This window comes from Bufo bufo, chromosome 4 (assembly GCF_905171765.1).
Source record: "Bufo bufo chromosome 4, aBufBuf1.1, whole genome shotgun sequence".
In the NCBI taxonomy this organism is placed as follows: Eukaryota; Metazoa; Chordata; class Amphibia; order Anura; family Bufonidae; genus Bufo; species Bufo bufo.
The window spans coordinates 524,515,478-524,534,576 of NC_053392.1; the positions used below are offsets into that span (position 1 = coordinate 524,515,478).

Genomic DNA, 19,099 nt, shown 5'->3' on the forward strand with positions numbered 1-19,099 from the left:
TGTGTGTAATTTATTATCAGTATAACTACAGTTGTTCTGTGAAGGCCTCAGAGGTTTATTAGTGATCAAACAGCATCATGAAAACCAAGGAACACACCCGACAGGTCAGGGATAAAGTTGTGGAGAAGTGTATAGCGAGGTTAGGTTATACAAAAAAATATCCCAGGCTCTGAACAGCTCACTGAGCACTGTTCAATCCATCATCTGAAAATGGGAGTATGGCAGGCACAACTGCAAACCTACCAAGAGGTAACCGTCCACCTAACCTGATGGCACAGGCAAAGAATGCACTAATTAGAGATGCAGTCAAGAGGCCCATGGTCACGCTGGAGAAGCTGCAGTGATCCACAGCTCATGTGGGAGAATCTGTCCAGAGGACAACTATTAGTCGTGTACTCCACAAATCTGGCCTTTATGGAAGAAAAGCAAGTAGAAAGACATTTTTGAAAGCAAGCCATAAGAAATCCAGTTTACAGTTTGCCACAATCCATGTAGGGGACATAGCAAACAGGTGCTCTGGTCAGATGAGACCAAAGTTGAACTTTCTGGCCTAAATCCAAAACGTTATGTGTGGCAGAAAAAGAGATTTTTATATAACTTACCAGTAAAATCTCTTTCTCACTCTTCCTTGGGGGACACAGGAAACCTTGGGTATAGCTCAACTCCCTAGGAGGCGTGACACTAAGTGAAAACTGTTAAGCCCCTCCTCCAGCAGCTATACCCTCAGCCTGGAGAGATAGACTACCAGTTGCGTGTCCAAATAGTGAAAAAAGGCAATGACCAACCATGTGAAACCAAACAAGTCAACTACCCGACAGGGGGCAACTAAACCGTAACAGTAAACCAGAACAATGGGTGGGTGCTGTGTCCCCCAAGGAAGAGCGAGAAAAATTTTACTGGTAAGTTATACAAAAATCTCGTTTTCTCACCCATTTCCTTGGGGGACACAGGAAACCTTGGGACGTTCGAGAGCAGTCCAAGAGGGGAGGGACTACAGCCAAGGCGAAACCACCGGAGGTATCAAGAAACCGCCGCCTGCAAGACCACGCGGCCCAAAGCAGCATCCGCCGATGCATAGGTGTTCACCCTGTAGAACTTGGTGAATGTGTGCAAGGAAGACCAGGTGGCCGCCTTGCACAGTTGTTCAGCCGAAGCCCGATGCCTCTGAGCCCAAGAGGCACCGACCGCTTTGGTAGAATGAGCGGTAACACCAAAAGGCGTCTTCTTGCCCTTGGCGCGGTAAGCCTCGGCAATAGCCATCTTGATGAAGCGGGCAATAGACACCCTGGACGCCGTCAACCCCTTGCGCGGACCTTCCGGAACCACAAAAAGAGTCCGTGCGCCGAAAAGGTCCGGTGACCTACAGGTAAATCTTCAGGGCCCTAACGACATCCAGGCGGTGAAGCTCCCGTTCTCGAGGGTGAGAAGGAGACGGACAAAGGGAAGGGAGGAATATGTCCTCATTGAGATGAAAGGCGGAGACCACCTTCGGGAGGAAGGAAGGGACCGGATGGAGAACAGCCTTATCCTGGTGGAAGACTAAAAGGGGCTCAGTACAAGAAAGCGCCGCCAATTCAGACACCCGTCGTAGAGACGTGATGGCCACAAGAAACATGACTTTACAGGACAAAAGGCGAAGAGAGACCTTCCGTAACGGCTCGAAGGGGAAGGATTGGAGCGCCGAGAACACAACATTAAGGTCCCAGGGCGGAATGGGAGAGCGATACGGAGGAACAGAGTGAGCGACTCCCTGGATGAAGGTTTTGACAGGTCCGAGAGGGGCCAAAGGACGCTGGAAAAGGATGGAAAGCACCAAGACCTGACCCTTTAACGAGCTGAGACCCAGACCCAGGTCCAGGCCAGACTGTAAAAAGGACAGGACCATGGGGAGGGAAAAACGAAGAGGATGAACATCCAGATTCACGCAGAAACCTAGGTAAGACCGCCAAGTCCAGTAATAAATCCTGGACGAGGCCGACTTCCGTGCGCGGATCATGGTGCGAACTACATCCGCCGAAAAACCCTGTTGCGTCAAAACTGCGGTCTCAACAGCCACGCGGTTAAACGTAGCAACCCTAAATGCTGGTGGAAGATCGGCCCTTGAGCGAGAAGGTCTTTTCTTAGAGGCAGCGGCCAAGGCGCGTCTCCCAGGAGCAGCATTAGGTCGGCGTACCAAGGCCGGCGAGGCCAATCTGGGGCTATCAGGATCGTAGGCATGCCCTCTGTCGCGATTTTCCGGAAAACCCGAGGCAGAAGGGGGAGGGGTGGAAACACATACAGGAGGGAAAATTCCATCCACGGAAGAACGAGAGCGTCGGTGCCGTACGCCCTCGGGTCTTTGGACCTGGACAGGAAGGTGGGGAGCTTGTAGTTGAACCTGGAGGCCATGAGATCCACATCAGGACGACCCCAACGGAGGCAAATGGACTCAAACACGTCGGGGTGTAGAGACCACTCGCCCGGGTCGATCGTGGTCCGGCTGAGGAAGTCCGCCGCCCAGTTTTCCACCCCCGGGATGTAAATTGCCGACAAGGCCGGAACATGAATTTCCGCCCAGCGGAGGATGCGAGACACTTCCCGCATAGCCGCTGCACTGCGAGTGCCCCCTGGATGATTTATGTACGCCACGGCCGTGGCGTTGTCCGATTGGACACGGACGGGATGGCCCCGAAGCAGGGGAGTCCAGTGCCGGAGCGATAGGAGAATCGCCCTCAGCTCCAGGATGTTTATCGGCAGCTTGGACTCCGATGGGGACCAAGTGCCCTGGACGGAAACACTCCTCCCCAACCCTGCAGACTGGCGTCGGTGGTGACCACTAACCAGGTTATCGGCAGAAAGGATTTTCCTTGGAGAGGGGTCCGTAACCATCAGAGGAGGGAGGTCGGCGAAAGGGCCGGTCCAGACTCTCCGGGGACTTGTCCCAAGCAGACAGGATCGCGGTCTGGAAGATGCGGGAGTGATATTGCGCGAACAGAATCGCTTCGATGCAGGACACCATCTGTCCCAATACCCGCATGCTGGACCGGAAAGACGGACGGCGGTGGAGAAGAAGGGTGCGAACCGAACGGTGAAGGGTCAGACGCTTTTCCGGTGGAAGACGAACCTCCGCCGCTTCTGTATCCAGCAGCATCCCCAGGAAGACGAGTTGTCTGGAGGGGGTAAGCGAAAACTTGGGAAGGTTGATAATCCAACCGAACCGCTCCAGGGTTTGCAGCGTGAGGTCCACGCTGGTGGACGCCTGGGAAAAGGAGGGCGCCTTGATGAGCAGGTCGTCCAAGTAGGGAAGCAGAAAAAAAAACACCCCTGGAGCGGAGCAAGGCCAGGACAGGGGCTAGGATCTTGGTGAACACCCGAGGAGCAGTCACCAGGCCGAAGGGGAGGGCGAAAAATTGATAGTGGTCGTTCCCCACCGCAAAGCGAAGGAAACGCTGATGACACCGAGCGATCGGGAAGTGGAGGTAAGCATCCTGGATGTCGATAGACGACAAACTCCCCTTTCTCCAGAGAAGCCATCATGGATCGGAGGGACTCCATCCTGAACCGGCGAAGACAGAGAAACCGGTTTAACCATTTGAGGTCCAAGATCGGTCTCACCGAGCCTTCCTTTTTGGGGACCACAAAAAGGTTAGAGTAGAACCCCTTGAATCTGTCCTTTGGAGGAACGGAAGTAATCACTCCCTTGTCCAGAAGGGTGTGAATGGCTTCGGAGAAGGCGGCCGCACACTGGGGGTCCCTCGGGGCACGGGGCCGAAAGAAACGATTCGGAGGGAGGGGCGCGAATTAGATTTTGTATCCGGGTGACACAATCTCGAGTGCCCAGGCGTCGGAGACGTGTGCCTGCCAGATGACCCTGAGGTCTGCTTGGCCGAGGAGGGGCGAGCAGGATGGGACTTACACCAGGAGGGTTGAGTCCGAAAAAAGGGCTTTTTACGCTTATCCTGGGGGGAATTAGAGGAGGGACCGGTCGAGGGCCGGAGGACTTGCGGGAGGACATAAAACGAGAGAAACCAGGACAGCCTCGAGTGGTGCCCTTGGTCCTGGGCTGGAGAAGATGGGTGCTCTTTCCCCCCGTGGCTTCAGAAATGATCTCGTCCAAGCGGGTCCCGAATAAACGGGAACCCGCGAAGGGAAGTCCAGCAAGAGACCGTTTTGAAGCGGCATCCGCCATCCAAACTTTTAGCCAAAGTTCTCTCCTGACTGAGACAGCCAGAGCAGAGGAACTGGCAATGAGGGCACCCGCATCAAGTGAGGCCTCACAAATGAATTTCCCTGCCTGAACAACGAGATGGGCTAAAGAACGGAGGTCCTGAAGGGAGACGTCCGAATCAAGTTCCTGGTCGAGCTGGGAAGCCCATTCCGAGACCGCCTTCCCGGCCCAGGCAGAAGCAAAGACCGGTCTGAGGGCTGAACCGGAGGCGGCAAATATGGCTTTTGTAAGGGATTCCATGCAACGGTATTCAGTGGACTGAAGAGAGGAGCCGTCTACCACAGGAATGGCCATGCTTTTAGACAGGCGGGCCACGGGAGGGTCGACCTTAGGTGGAGACGCCCAAGTGGAGATGCAATCCGCTGGGAAGGGATAACAGATATTCCAACTGGAGGGGGGAGGGGGGGGGGTAAAACGGGCATCGGGGTGAGTCCAAGTCTTAGAGACCACCGAAGAGAAGTCGGCATGGAGGGGGAAAACCGTGGACGCCTTTTTGGGGCGGAAAAGGGCACACCGGCCTTGTCAGTGCTGGGAGGGTCATCGTGAATTTTAAAGGTGTCGCGAATATTGGTGATGAGATGACCCACAGCAGAGGCTAGCTTGGACGGCAATGCCGAGTCCATGTCCCAATCCGAATCCACCAATTCTCCCTCAGAGGGCATGTCCTGTGAGGAGGAGGGACCCGACAGTCCGCACCCGCGGAGGAGATAGGGACGCATCCGAGGAAGACGCGCACTCCGCCCTGGAGCGCTTCTGGAGGTGCCGGGCCCTGAAAGCATCACTGGGAGCGAGGGACCCAGACGGGTCGGCAGAAGTAGCGGACCCGGAGGGTACAACAGGGGGTGTAGCAGACTGTGTCTACAAGGCGGCCCACAACATGAGTGAGGCTTTCCACGACCTGGGACAGGGATCTTGCCCAATCAGGTGGATCCAAGGAAACAGGGGGCGGCACAGCAAGTGGCGGACCCTGTATTAGGGCCTGGCATGCAAAGCAATGCGGGTCTGATTGCCCCCATGGAAAGGGTGCTTCACAGGCGGTGCAGGCGTGATACAAGGGTCTAGAGGCCCCTGAGGGGTCATACATGTTGGTGATGATAAGATTAGGCAGAAAAAAGGGGGAGGGCTGTCCAGGCCTAGGGCTGCTGGTGCTAGGAAGGGGTTAACAGTCCTACCAGACCTCAGGGCAGTGAGGCAGCAGCAGGAGCAGCAGCAGTGGCAGGAGAGATCCAACAACGTCACGGCAGCAGGGAGAAGAGACAGCAGTGGTGGCCAGGCTCTTGCGGTGAATTGGAAGGCGGGAGGAATGAGAGGGGAGCGGGAAGCCCCGCCCCCCCACCGATGCTTTGTTCGTGCGCGAAATGCAAATTTAGAGAAGGCGCGGAGGGGCGATCTGCGGCGCTGTAAATGAGAGGCCACTACTCCATAGCGCACAGTGAATGCCGAGCCTCCCACCCACAATCAGTGTATGGCCGCCGCAGAGTAAGGGAGAGCCCAGGATAGAGCGATCGCCGCGATTCACCTGCGTGCGGACGTCACGATGCCGGCCGGCAGTGAAGGAGTGTGCCGGCTGCTTGCTGCTGTGGCAGGCGCCTGCCTGCGATCCTAGCCTGGATGCCCTGAAGGAAGGCACTTAGCCTGTAGTAGGACGCCTGATGATGTCCCAGAGTCCGACCTGGACAGGTGAGGAGGCCTTGGAGGGGTGAGCAGGTGGCCAGAGCAGAGTCCGGGAGGAGAGGGAGGGGGGGATCTGGAACAGCCACTCTCACCATCCTGAAGTCTTTACCCTCTGTCCATTCCAGCAGGGTCGGCCCTTAAGCTACTGGCACCGCAGTGGCAGGAAGCTGGAGAGGGGCTTGACGTGTGGGCGACCCTTACACTGGCGGGATGCAGGGGAGCTGGGCTGCCCTGGTCCTCCTTGTCTTCTGTGGGGGAGGCAGCAGCAGTGCGGATGACCGGCACTGGCGCAGCTCGACCCCGGGAGAAACAGAGAGGTCCAGGCATCTCTGTTGTCCCTGTGAACAGTAAAATTAAAAATAAAATTTTTAATAAAAATTAAGGAGAAAAACAGCCCTGCGAAGCAGAGAGTGTCTTGCCTACTTAGACACTAAGCAAAAACTGGTAGTCTCTCTCTCCAGGCTGAGGGTATAGCTGCTGGAGGAAGGGCTTAACAGTTTTCACTTAATGTCACGCCTCCTAGGGAGTTGAGCTATACCCAAGGTTTCCTGTGTCCCCCAAGGAAATGGGCGAGAAACTAACACTGAACATCACCCTGAACACATCATCCCTACTGTGCAACATGGTGGCAGCATCATGCTGTGGGGATGCTTTTCTTCAGCAGGGAAAGGGAAGCTGATCAGAGTTGAGGGGAAGATGGATGGAGGGCAGTCCTGGAGGACAACCTGGTAGAGACTGGAGGGGAGGGTTCACCTTCCAGCAGGACAACGACCCTAAACATACAGCCAGAGCTACAATGGAATGGTTTACATCAAAGCATATTTATGTGTTAGAATGGCCCACTCAAAGTCCAGACCTAAATTCCATTGAGAATCTGTGGGCAAAACTTGAAAATTGCTGTTCGTAGACGCTCTCCATCCCATGCAACTGAGCTTGAGCTATTTTGCAAAGATGAATGGGCAAAAATTTCAACCTCAAGATGTGAAAAGCTGGTAGAGACTTCCCCTCAAAAGACTTTAGGCTGTAATTGCAGCAAAACATGGTCCAACAGAGTATTAACTCAGGGACGCTGAATACAAATGCACACTTCCCAGATATTTATAAAAAATTACGAAAACCATGTATCATTTTATTTTCATTTCACACATACTTGCTAAATATGTGTATATCAAATAAAATCTCAATAAAATCAATTTAAGTTAGTGGGTGTAACGTGAAAATGTGGAAAAGTTTAAGGGATATGAATACTTTTTAAAGGCACCGTAGCTGGATTGAGACTCCATCTCCAGAAATCCAGTGCCTATAACTTGTGATACTATATTGTTCAAGAAAGGCACCCATACCCCTCATGAACATGCTCAATGAATCAACTATCACAACCTCCTTTGGCAGAGAGTTCATGATCTCACTGCCACCTGCACAATATGTGCGGTTTATCTGTGCGGATTCCCATGCAGACAAATCGCAGCAGATTACAGTACCGGCAAAGTGTATGAGATTACACAAAAGGAGACTTTTGTATTACTTACCAGTAAAGTCTCTTTCTCGCTCTTCCTTGGGGGACACAGGAAACCATGGGTATAGCTCTGCTCCCTAGGAGGCGTGACACTAAGTGAAAGCTGTAAGCCCCTCCTCCATCAGCTATACCCTTCAGCCTGGAGAAGAGACTGCCAGTTGCGTGTCCAAGTAGTGAAAGATAACCACCAACCGGAAAAAAGAACTGTCGAGCCCCAACGGGGGCAACCAAGCCGGAACCACAACTGTAACCCAAATGAAGGGCGGGTGCTGTGTCCCCCAAGGAAGAGCGAGAAAGAGACTTTACTGGTAAGTAATACAAAAGTCTCCTTTTCTCGCCCATATTCCTTGGGGGACACAGGAAACCATGGGACGTTCCAGAGCAGTCCCAGAAGGGAGGGACCAGAACAAACTAGACCAACACCAGAGGCATCAATCAACTGCCGCCTGCAACACCAGACGGCCTAAAGCAGCGTCAGCCGACGCATGAGTATGCACCCTGTAGAACTTGGTGAAGGTGTGCAAGGAGGACCAAGTGGCCGCCTTGCAAATCTGCTCCGTAGAAGCCCGATTCCTCTGAGCCCAGGAAGCCCCGACCGCTCTAGTGGAGTGAGCGGTAACACCGAGGGGCGGAACCTTGCCCTTGGCGAGATAAGCCTCAGTAACAGCCATCTTGACAAAACGGGCGATAGCAACTTTGGATGCCGCCATCCCTCTGCGCGACCCCTCCAGAACCACAAAGAGCGAGTCAGTACGCCTGAAAGAGCTGGTTACCTCCAGGTAAACCTTGAGCGCCCTGACAACGTCCAGGCGATGAAGCTTCCTCTCCCGCGGGTGGGAAGGGGAAGGACACAAAGAGGGGAGAACGATGTCCTCGTTCAGATGAAAGGCGGAGACCACCTTAGGAAGGAAGGAAGGGACCGGACGAAGAACCACCTTGTCCTGGTGGAACACTAGGAAAGGTTCCAGATAGGAGAGTGCAGCCAATTCGGACACCCTCCGAAGAGAGGTGACGGCTACAAGGAAAATAACCTTGCAGGACAGAAGTCGCAAGGAAACCGTCCGCAGAGGCTCGAAAGGAGAAGCCTGGAGCGCTGAGAGAACCAGGTTCAGGTCCCAGGGCGGTACCGGAGGGCGGTACGGGGGAACCGCGTGAGCCACGCCCTGAAGGAAGGTCTTGACAGGACCAAGGGGGGCCAGTGGGCGCTGAAACAAAATGGACAGCGCAGACACCTGACCCTTCAAAGAACTAAGGCCCAGACCCTGGGCAAGTCCGCTCTGCAGGAAGGACAAAACGGTGGGGAGAGAAAAGCGGAGCGGAGGAATCCCCAGATCGGCACCGAACCCCAAATAGGTCCTCCAGGTCCTATAATAGATCCTAGAAGAGGACGGCTTACGGGCGCGGATCATGGTGCGGACGACGTCCGCAGAAAAACCCCTACGTGTCAGGACGGTGGTCTCAACAACCACGCCGTCAAACGTAGGGACCTTAAACGCGGGTGGAAGATCGGTCCCTGAGAGAGAAGATCTTCCCTGGCGGGCAGCGGCCAGGGCGCGTCTGCCAGGAGCAGCATGAGGTCGGCATACCAAGACCGGCGGGGCCAGTCCGGAGCGACCAGAATCACCGAGACGCCTTCCGCCGCGATCTTCCGAAGGACCTTGGGCAGGAGTGGGATGGGAGGGAATATGTATGGACGCGCGAAGCCTCGCCAAGAAAGAACGAGGGCGTCGGCTCCGCAGGCTCCCGGATCCCTGGCCCTGGACAGATAGGCGGGGACCTTGTGATTGAATTTGGAGGCCATGAGGTCCACGCCCGGTATGCCCCAACGAAGGCAAATGGCCTCGAACACCTCCGGGTGAAGAGACCACTCGCCGGGGTCGACGGTGGTGCGACTGAGGAAGTCCGCCCCCCCCTGCCGCGCTGAAGGAGAAGCAGAGCCGCGCGCGAGCGGCAAAATGATTTTAACCCCCGAGGTGGATGAAGTGCCGGCCAAGATGAAATGGCGCCGTTCGCGCCAAGTAAGCGGCCCCCGCCGGGCCTGGATGTGGCAGACGGCCTCCTGCCTACAGCCGTCCCCTGAAGGCAGAGTCCGTGCCCTGCCGCTAAATAAAGGACTTGCCCAGACAAAGTCCCCCCCAAATGATACCCGGTAAGGTTGCCGGTCCGATATGCCCATGGGGGGGGGGGGGGGGGGGGAGAGGGGGGGGGGGATGTAGCAGCGGTGGGAGGAAGGAAGGGGAGGCTGGAGCAGCCACTCTCACCATACGCTGTCTTCGCCCTCAATCCATCCAGCAGGGTCGCCCCTTCAGCTACTGGCACCGCAGTGGCAGGAAGCCGGGGGAGGGACTTGGCGTGCGGGCGACCCTTGAGCTGGCAGGACGCAGGGGAGCGAGGCTGCCCTGGTCCACCTTGTCTTCTGTGGGGGAGGCGGCAGTGCGGAATTACCGGCACTGGCGCAACTCAACCCCGGGAGAAACAGAGGGGTCTAATGCGCCTCTGTTGTCCGTGTAAGTAGAAAAAAATCGAATTAAAACAACAAAAAACGCAAAAATAAAAAATTATAGGAAAACAACCCTGCATAAGCAGGGGGTGTCTTGCCTCCTTGGACACTAAGCAAAAACTGGCAGTCTCTTCTCCAGGCTGAAGGGTATAGCTGATGGAGGAGGGGCTTACAGCTTTCACTTAGTGTCACGCCTCCTAGGGAGCAGAGCTATACCCATGGTTTCCTGTGTCCCCCAAGGAATATGGGCGAGAAATCTTATGTACACCTTGCTGATTTTTTCAGTATGGAAATTGACCTGCATTGCGGATAGTAAAATTTGCAGCATGTCAATTAGGTTTGCAGTTTTAGCTACGGATCTCACCATTTTTAATGAAAGGATGAGATCTCCGGCAAAACCCCATAAAATCTGCACCAAAAATCGCTGTTAGAAATTGTGGATTTTGGTGCGGAAATGCTGCAGCAATGCACAAAAATGCGCATGTAAATTTGTGCAGATCATATATGTGTTCACCCCCACTCGTGTGCAGGAGGCCTTACAGTAAAGAATCCCGTCTACTCCCAGGCAACTCTTCAACTGTTAGCGAAATTCTGCAATAGTCGCAAGGTTGCCTTGAGACCATCACCTCCCAATTTGGCAAAATACTTTTTGTAGTCAATAGTCAGTCTGGAGTTTCAGAACAAATGTGGGGAATACACATGGTAAAGAACAAGAAACACTAGAAATGTTCAACACACACAATCCCATGGTGTGAACATGGAAAAGCTGAGGAACAAGCATGAGAATTTGGGGCAGGCCCAGGTCACATACAGAAAGTAGTCCATCTATGAGGTGGTCTCTGATATTATACAGAAAGTAATCCATCTATGAGAACAGTGCCAGATCTTACAGACAATACCCTATGATGTCAGGTTTTCTACATTTGAGTAAAACTTTCCATAACAAAAAAAAACAAATATGTAATAATTTTCAGCTGCTCAACTACAATACTTTCTGGTGCTCTAGGGCACTTAGTTGCCCAATACCACTTTAAATACTTTTTCCCAGTGTTAGAGTCTCATGTGTTTTTCATCAAAGTTATCTGTACCATATGAAATTAAAGGGGTTATCCAATCCTTAAAAAAGCCCACCCATATGCAGGGCCCCCCACACTGAATATACTTATGCAGCTCCCGGTCCCCACACAAAAGCTGCTGCTACTCCCCGTGCCTGGACAAAAACCTCCCGTGTTTCAGGGGTGGGGGGGGGGGGGGGGGGGGCGAGCCTCCCTAGCGTCACCCACGATTCTAGGCAAGCTGATCCCCGTTGCCGCCTGCCATTGGCTGCCCCCCGCCACCGGATGTTTTCATGTAGACAAAGTTAATACAAGGCACTTACTGATGTATTGTGATGGTCCATATTGCCTCCTTTGCTGGCTGGATAAATTTTTATCCAAGGGTTACAGAAAGCACTACTGGATTACAAGTGCATAATGCAATTACAAAATGAATCAAGCCAGCAAAGGAGGCAATATAGGCAACCAAAACACATAGTAAGTGCAAGTATTAACTTTTCCAAAATGATAAATGCTATTTGCTGAAGTGAGACATCCCGTTTAAAGGAAAATGACAGGAAGAAACAGAATTATAATCTTATAGGAATAACATTTAACTCACAAAGGGAACAACTGGAAACTAACACACTTTAAAGAGGTTTTCTAGTTTCGTGGGGGTCTGACTCTCAGAACCTCCTTTGATCAGTTTGAAGGGGCCGCGAAGCTCGTGTTGCATTCTCTTCAAGGTTTACCTGCACTCCGTCTACACGGTCACAGTGGTGCAGGGTAATTGCAGCTTCCTCTCCCAGGAACAGTTGGAATCACACTGCACAGTAAGCAGAGTGCAAGTAAACAATGAAGAGAACGCAGCAGGAGCATCGCAGGCCCTTCCTACAGCTGATCAGCGGGGGTGCTGAGAGCTGGACTTCGACCTATCTGAAATTGATGACCCACCCTATAACGATGAGATAAGCAAAATAAGTAATTATCCTAAAAGGGGCGTGGCCTGACCGGGAATGCGAGCAGCAGCAGCGCAAGTTAGCTCCTGCCACCTTATTACAAAAGCCTGCTCCGTGGGCTTACCTGCACCTTCCTGGGACTGACCACAGCGTCCCCATTTCGGCATTCATAGCCCATTGCCCCTTTGGAGGGTCCCATGGCCAGAGGTGCCGCCAAAAAGAGCAGGGAGACGATGGGAGGTGCCGAGCGTGGTGCGCAAGATGGCGCCGGCAAGCTCCTCACAGTAAAGAGCAGGTGGTGTGCCGGCAGCGGCGCGAAGTATGGTGAGCTCCAGGGCACCACAGAAGATGCCAGAGCTGAAGGGGCCTTATATGGCAGAGGATTTGGAGGTGGAGGCAATTCACATTGAGGAGAAGACTACAGCAGGAGGAGCCCAGTATGACAATATGGAGGTTGGTGCAGCAGGGGCTGAGGAGGCAGTTGTGGCAGAGGAGGAGGGGTCCATATCCCCCAGAGTGCAGAGCAGACATTAAAAGATGTATTCAGGGCAGTTACCCAGTGTGGAGTGGCCCTGACAGCGTTACAGCAGCAAATGGGCTCCCTGAAGCAAGAGTTCTCCTTTATTTGGCATGACTTGCAGAAAGTTAATAAAAGAATTGTAGAGGTGGAGGGCCATGTCAGTGAGGTGGAAGATAAGTTGCCCCCTCTAACCAGGGCATCCAGCACTCATGAACAGCAGATCTCAGCATTAATCGCCAAAACTGACGATCTAGAGAACCGCCTTAGACACAATAATGTACGACTTCTGGGGATCCCTGAAAAAGTTGAGGGACAAGATCCTACGTCCTACTTTGAAAGCTGGCTTAAAGAAATTCTCGGTACCGAGGTGCTTTCCCCACTATATGCGGTGAGTCCCAACCAGACTGCTGCTCCCAGGATCGCTTTTACGACCCGTTCTGATTAAGTTACTTCACTGAAGAAATCGCCCTTACATCACCATTAATGGGAAAACAATTGCATTCTTTCAGGACTTTTCCTCAGAGGTCCAAAAAAAAAAAGCGGAGCCAGTTGTTGGATGTCAAGCGACGACTTCGTTCCTTGCAAGTGTCCTATTCTATGATGTACCCGGAACGTTGGCGGGTGGCTGCTCTGGGATCTGTTCATTTCTTCAGTACACCGAAAGATGCGGCCTCGTTGATTGACCAGCATGCGGCCTCGTTGATTGACCGAGAGATGATGGACGTCCGTTTATTTCAAGTTTGTACCCTCGGTCATCACTGAGCGACCTGTTAGGAGGGGTAACCACTACTGTTCTACTACTGAACTGCCCACGGAGCACGGGTATCCTTTTATGGCGGGGAAAAATCTCGCTCAGCAGTAGTAGAAAGTTTGAAACGTTGCTTATATGTCTGGTTTCAAGGAGGACTTGTGCCTCAGCCTGTTGGATGATGTAACGCAGGCCCGATTTTCTGGTTACGGTTTTTGTTGCTCTCTATTTCTGGGGACTTTTTATAGCATGTTCGTATTGATGCTCTGTATCTGTGATATCATGCCTGCTTATTGGTACCGCACCGCCATTGTATTGCTTCCATCTACAATGCTCCTATTATAACCGAAACAATCATCAAAAAAGATGAAAGGCTATGTGTGAGAATATACTCAATATTTACCAAAAAACAGAAACACACATACATGATAATACATTTTATTGGATGACATCATAAAAGACAACATATAAATAAATGATTTGTATGGATATTAAATAGCAGTAATGCAGTTAGCGCTGCGAATCAGCAGCTCACCAGTAGGTACAGAAGGGGCACCTTGAAAAAGCCGAGCGAAACGCGCGTCGGGGTGTGCTGTCCAGAGGTCCAAGGTGTTGTCCCCTACTATACTTAATCAGGTATTGATTTGTCAATTAGGCTCCATATGGGTCCCTTCATGAGAGTGGTTTTCCATGCTATTATTTGTGTTACCCTTTTTCGGTTGCTGTAACTTCAGTGGTTTTTGCCTGCATTTATTTACCTGGATCATTGTAACATACTCCCTCCTTTGGCTTGCTGAGGAAGGTTTTGTGTCTCCTCATGCATGTTGCTGCTAAGCCATACGGAGTGGGCTTTAGGGGGTATTGTCACCTTGTGTACCTACTGGTGAGCTGCTGATTCGCGGCGCTAACTGCATTACTGCTATTTAATATCCATACAAATCATTTATTTATATGTTGTCTTTTATGATGTCATCTAATAAAATGTATTATCATATATGTGTGTTTCTGTTTTTTGGTAAATAATGGTCCTGTTATGTTATCAGCTGGGTCATTTCTGACGTCTAAGTATGGCTAATGTATTTAATATTGTGAGCTGGAATGTGCGTGGCTTGGGTGACCCATCAAAGCGATTTTCCGTGATGGATTATCTGCGCCCGTATTTCCCCCCTATTGTATGTTTGCAAGAAACCCATTTTACGAAGGAGGGGGCACATGCATTCCATAGGTCATGGATGAGTCATACTTTCCATTCAGCATTAACTAGCCATTCCCGAGGGGTGAGTGTCCTGGTCCATAAATCAATTCCCTTCCAGGTCCAGTCGTCCCGTATCGACCCTGAAGGTCGTTTTATTTGCATACGCTGTACTATCTTCACTCAGGAATATATACTGGTATCACAATATATACCTCCACCTTATAGCAGTGCGGTGTTAAGAGGTGCCTTGACATTTATTAATGGTAACCCTAATATACCTGTTATTATGGTGGGAGATTTTTAACAATACATTTCACCCCTACTGAGACAGATATGGGGGGCACGGGCAGATGCCGAGGGTCCTGTATCAGCCTTTGGTAGATTGTTGGAGGAGGTGACTGATATATTTGTGGCGTACCCAACATCCCAATGTATTTAGTACGCTGAAATGTTGGTGCGGTTGGGAGGTGAGGGGTGTGGCGGATAGAGAGCATCATCGGGATATTATGTGGGGGAGGGAAAGAGGACGTTGGGGTTTTCTGTATGTAAAATTCAAAATTTGTTAATAAAAACTACTTAAAGAGGACCTTTCACTTGTATAAACTATGTGAACTGAGTATGCTGCCATGTAGAGCGGCGCCCGGGGATCTCACTGCACTTACTATTATCCCCGGGCGCCGCTCCGTTCTCCCGTTATGCCCTCCAGTACCTTTGCTCCTTAAGTTATAGTAGGCGGGTCTTCCCTTGTCCTGTGGGCGTCTCCTTCTCCTAGGCTGCAGCGCTGGCCAATCGCAGCGCACAGCTCACAGCCTGGGAGGTTTTTTTGTAGCTTCTAGCAGGATGAATAAAGGACTGACACAACAGAGTCATAAGAACAGATGCTCCAGAATTGTTATTACAAGTGGGATGCACATAGTTTCTAGAAACAGAGGTGACCGTAAACCTAATTTAATTTAATTAGTAAACTGCTTACCAGGAAAATCCCCTTTCCGGCTACTCTGCCCAAATTCTTGAAGTTGGGGCTGCTGGTTCATTTGATCTTTCTGTAAGTTTTCATACCAATGGGTTACTTCGGCCCGCAAGTCAGCTACTTGGTCACTTGGATACATTTCTATAGTCATCTAAGGTACAAGAAAGTCCTTGTTAGCAATGAGCTGATACAAGCCTATGCAAAGAATGTATAGTAGCACCCTGACCTTGTCTGGAAGTCCTGCTGGCTGGCACACAATTCGTAGAGGTAACGACTGCTTATCATTCAGCGCCTTTAAGTGACTACTAATACCAGTGCCTTCAATCTGCCATTGCCTTAGATGATAGGCAAACCTAGCAGAGAAACAAAACAGTAAAGCTAAAAGAATGCATTTAGGAATGTACCCTACAACACAGATCATTAGCATTTCTAATGTACATACAGAGTTAAAGATGAAATTGCGATTAAAGTAAAGAAAAAAGAAAAAAAAAAAAAAAAAAAAGGGCCAAGAACTCATCGCCATGTACTGGAGCTACAATATTTTAGAAAAACAGTTAGGTCAATTAAAAATAGTGACCCAAAGTTTTGTAACCGTCACTGGTTTATGCTGCTCTTAGTGAGGACAACATAAAAGTGGTGACAGATCCCCTTTAAAAGGAAAACGGTCACCATGGACAGCTCAAATGATACATTAAGAATATGTTGATTTTTTTTTCTGCTCACTTACATTCCTATAAACAAACGGTATGGTGAAAAAGTTATATATTATATATTATAATTAAGGACGTTAAAACTCAAAACAAAAAAAGTTTAATGTTACTCAATATTAAAAATACAAGGGGGTGTATAACCTCCAATCGTGATAGATGGATAAAAAACAGAGGTACAGGCCAGGTGTCAAGTGAAACACCTAGGGCAGTCTGTGGCGTATAATCTATGTATTGCCATCCCAGTGCGTGGCTCATATCAAGCCACATTAGTACGCCTTAGGCAGGCTTTTTGTTTTTGGTGCTCTATGCTCCTGAGGAAGCGCGCTGATCAGGCGCACAGAAACACGTCGAGCCTTCCATTGTCATCACCCCCGCCAGTCCTGGCTGATAGGTGGCTGTGCATGAGCCATATCGGCTGTTGCACTGACTAGCGGGAGTGTAGCACCATTTTTCTGTCCCCAGTGCACGGCCATCTCCTGGGTGACGATTATTTTCTAGTGGCGAGATTGGTACGCTTATTGTGCCTAGCACTGGGTTCCTTGTCTATGTCCAGAGGTCTGTGCTTATGTTCCCAGGGAACAACACATACTGTATGTTACATATGGCCCAGTTTGACCCCGATATCACGTGGTTGACAGCCTTTGGTATTGAGGATCAATTACATTAATTGGTCCATGTGCTGGGCTTGTGGGTTAAAGGGGTTGTCCGGGTTCAGAGCTGAACCTGGACATACTGTAACCTCCATTTTCACCCAGGCAGCCCCTCTGACTTGAGCATCAGAGCAGTTCTGATGCTCTCCTTTGCCCTGCTTTTTAAGAGTGCCGGTGACGTACCGGGCTCTCCATAGGGCTACCAGGAAGCCCAGTGACTTCAGTAAAGCACGCCCATCTGAGCCAGCGACATCACCGAACACACTGCCGGGCGGAAGCTTCCGCCCGGCAGTGTGTTATTGTAATCAAAAGAGCCTTTGCCCTGCGCGATGTAGCCATCAGGGGGGCTGCCTGGGTGAAAATAAGGGTATGTCCGGGTTCAGCTCTGAACCTGGACAAGCCCTATAAATGAGATAATACACCACACACTACAGTTTGCCCGAGGTGAATCACGTTGTAGGGAGGCGTGTTATTGTGGCAATACATAGATTATACGCCACAGACTGCCCTAGGTGTTTCACTTGAAACCTGTCTGTACCACTGGTTTTTATCCATCTATCACGATTGGAGGTTATACACCCCCTTGTATTTTTTATATGGAGTATCATTAAACTTTTTTTGTTTTGTGTTTTAACGTCCTTAATTATATTTGCTTGCTTCACTTGCATTCCCCTGTAGAAAGGGACCTTGTGGTGTATGCAAACTCAAACCTAGGACTCCTAAACTCCAAAGTCCTGCAGTACTTGGACCCTTTGCAGGCAGCAGAATAAAAGTGACCAGCGTATACAAAAATTACATATTCTAAATCTGTTTGAGCTCTCTCCAGACATTACAACAGTTCAGGGGGATTTACCAAGGTGGCAGATAATGAAACGCAGATGGTGAATAAATGCATGCTGCCATACAATTCTAGCGAGTAAAAAAATAAATAAATATACAGTGAAAAAAGTTTAGTTTAAAGGGAATCTGTCACCTAATCTGAGCCTTTTAGACCGCTCAGATCAGGTTATAGACTCCTTTGCCCACATTACAAAGGTACCTTTATTTGTGCTGTCCCTCGCCAAAATCGTCCAAAAAAGACTTTTAAAACTTCTGCTAATGAAGTTCGGCGTTACTGCAGCAAGTGCCCAGGCCCCTCGGCGATGTGCCCAGAAAACCACACCTATTTCACCCCTCTGGCCCGTCCTCCTTTCCCATTATTACCTCCTCCTCTCCCTCACAAATCTCCCGCCTGCTAGAGGAAAGACGCTGCTGCGTAATGAGGGCACAGGAGTCTATAACCTGATCTGGGCGGTCTAAAAGGCTCAGATTAGGTGACAGACTCCCTTTAAAATATACTGAATAAACACTGATTATTCTATTGAGAATGTGGCAATGACAATCATCCTCTTAATGTGGGGCCCCATACGCATACTGCTGCATCCCTCTAGAACATCAAGAGGTTTAGGTGTTAAGGGGGATGATCACACAAGACAATCCAGCTGCTGAATTCCCATCACGGAAATTGAATAGCAGGTTTCACCTGAAATCTAATGCTGCAAAAAAAAACTCTAAATTGATTTTTTTTTATGAGGCAGCAATGCTTTTGGAATCACAACTGATCTTCTCCTGCTTTCCACCTTTCCAGTGTAAAAGTTGAAAGCCACAGATCAAACCTGCAGCATAAACTAACATGCTGCAAATTGAAAACCTGAAGCGCAGATCAGATGGATTTTATGCGTAGAGTGTGGATGAGATTTCTGCAAATCTCCTCCACTTAGCTGGTGCCATAAATTTAATAGATTTTACGCATGAGGCCATATCCTAAAAGTACCATGTATTTATCATAGCTGCTTACCGCCTCCTGAAAGCTTCAAGGTGTGTTTTCAGCATCAATAGCCCTCGTTCAATGATGGTGAGGCTAGAATGTGCATCCTGCTCCAGATTACTGGAGGCAATCATTAGGCTCTCCATACATTTACTAATAAACTCGTGTTCTTTCTCTAGCACCGTTTTACCTAAAACAAAGCAATGGACGCAGAGAAAAATTAACACGTTTTATTTTACACATCTGGGAACTAAGAGTATATTTCATTTTTATCTACAACTAAAAACTAGGTTATCTTCATTATCAAAAGTTATTCTTACCATTAATATAGTATGAATTAATGTATTGTATTGCAGCACGGCTGACGTCTCCAGAGTGTGCTCTTAAAGCAATGCCCCAAAACTGGTCCATTCCACATAACTAGAGAACGATCAAATAAAAACGGATTTATTAAACAAGTCATAAGAGAACGTGCTCTACGTGGCCAGAAGAACGTGGACACCCCTTTTCTAAGCAGTTGATTAGGACGTATCAGCCACATATATTGAAAACATAGAGCAAGCAAAGTCATACAACATGCATGGCTGATCATTAGTAGAATGGGCTGAA

At 50.0% G+C, this 19,099-nt stretch overlaps 1 protein-coding gene across 2 annotated transcripts in view; it reads right to left on the bottom strand.

Annotated features, from left to right (window-relative positions):
• The window catches only part of USP34 (ubiquitin specific peptidase 34), a 208,147-nt gene that overhangs the window by 106,908 nt on the left and 82,140 nt on the right, over nucleotides 1-19,099 (bottom strand). For both annotated transcript variants that reach the window (XM_040429731.1, XM_040429733.1), the window contains 4 exons: nucleotides 18,811-18,910; nucleotides 18,521-18,680; nucleotides 15,550-15,676; nucleotides 15,327-15,474 (listed from right to left, as the gene is read on the bottom strand). In XM_040429731.1, the coding sequence (XP_040285665.1) occupies nucleotides 15,327-15,474; nucleotides 15,550-15,676; nucleotides 18,521-18,680; nucleotides 18,811-18,910 (535 nt within the window). The remainder of the gene's footprint in view (nucleotides 1-15,326; nucleotides 15,475-15,549; nucleotides 15,677-18,520; nucleotides 18,681-18,810; nucleotides 18,911-19,099) is intronic.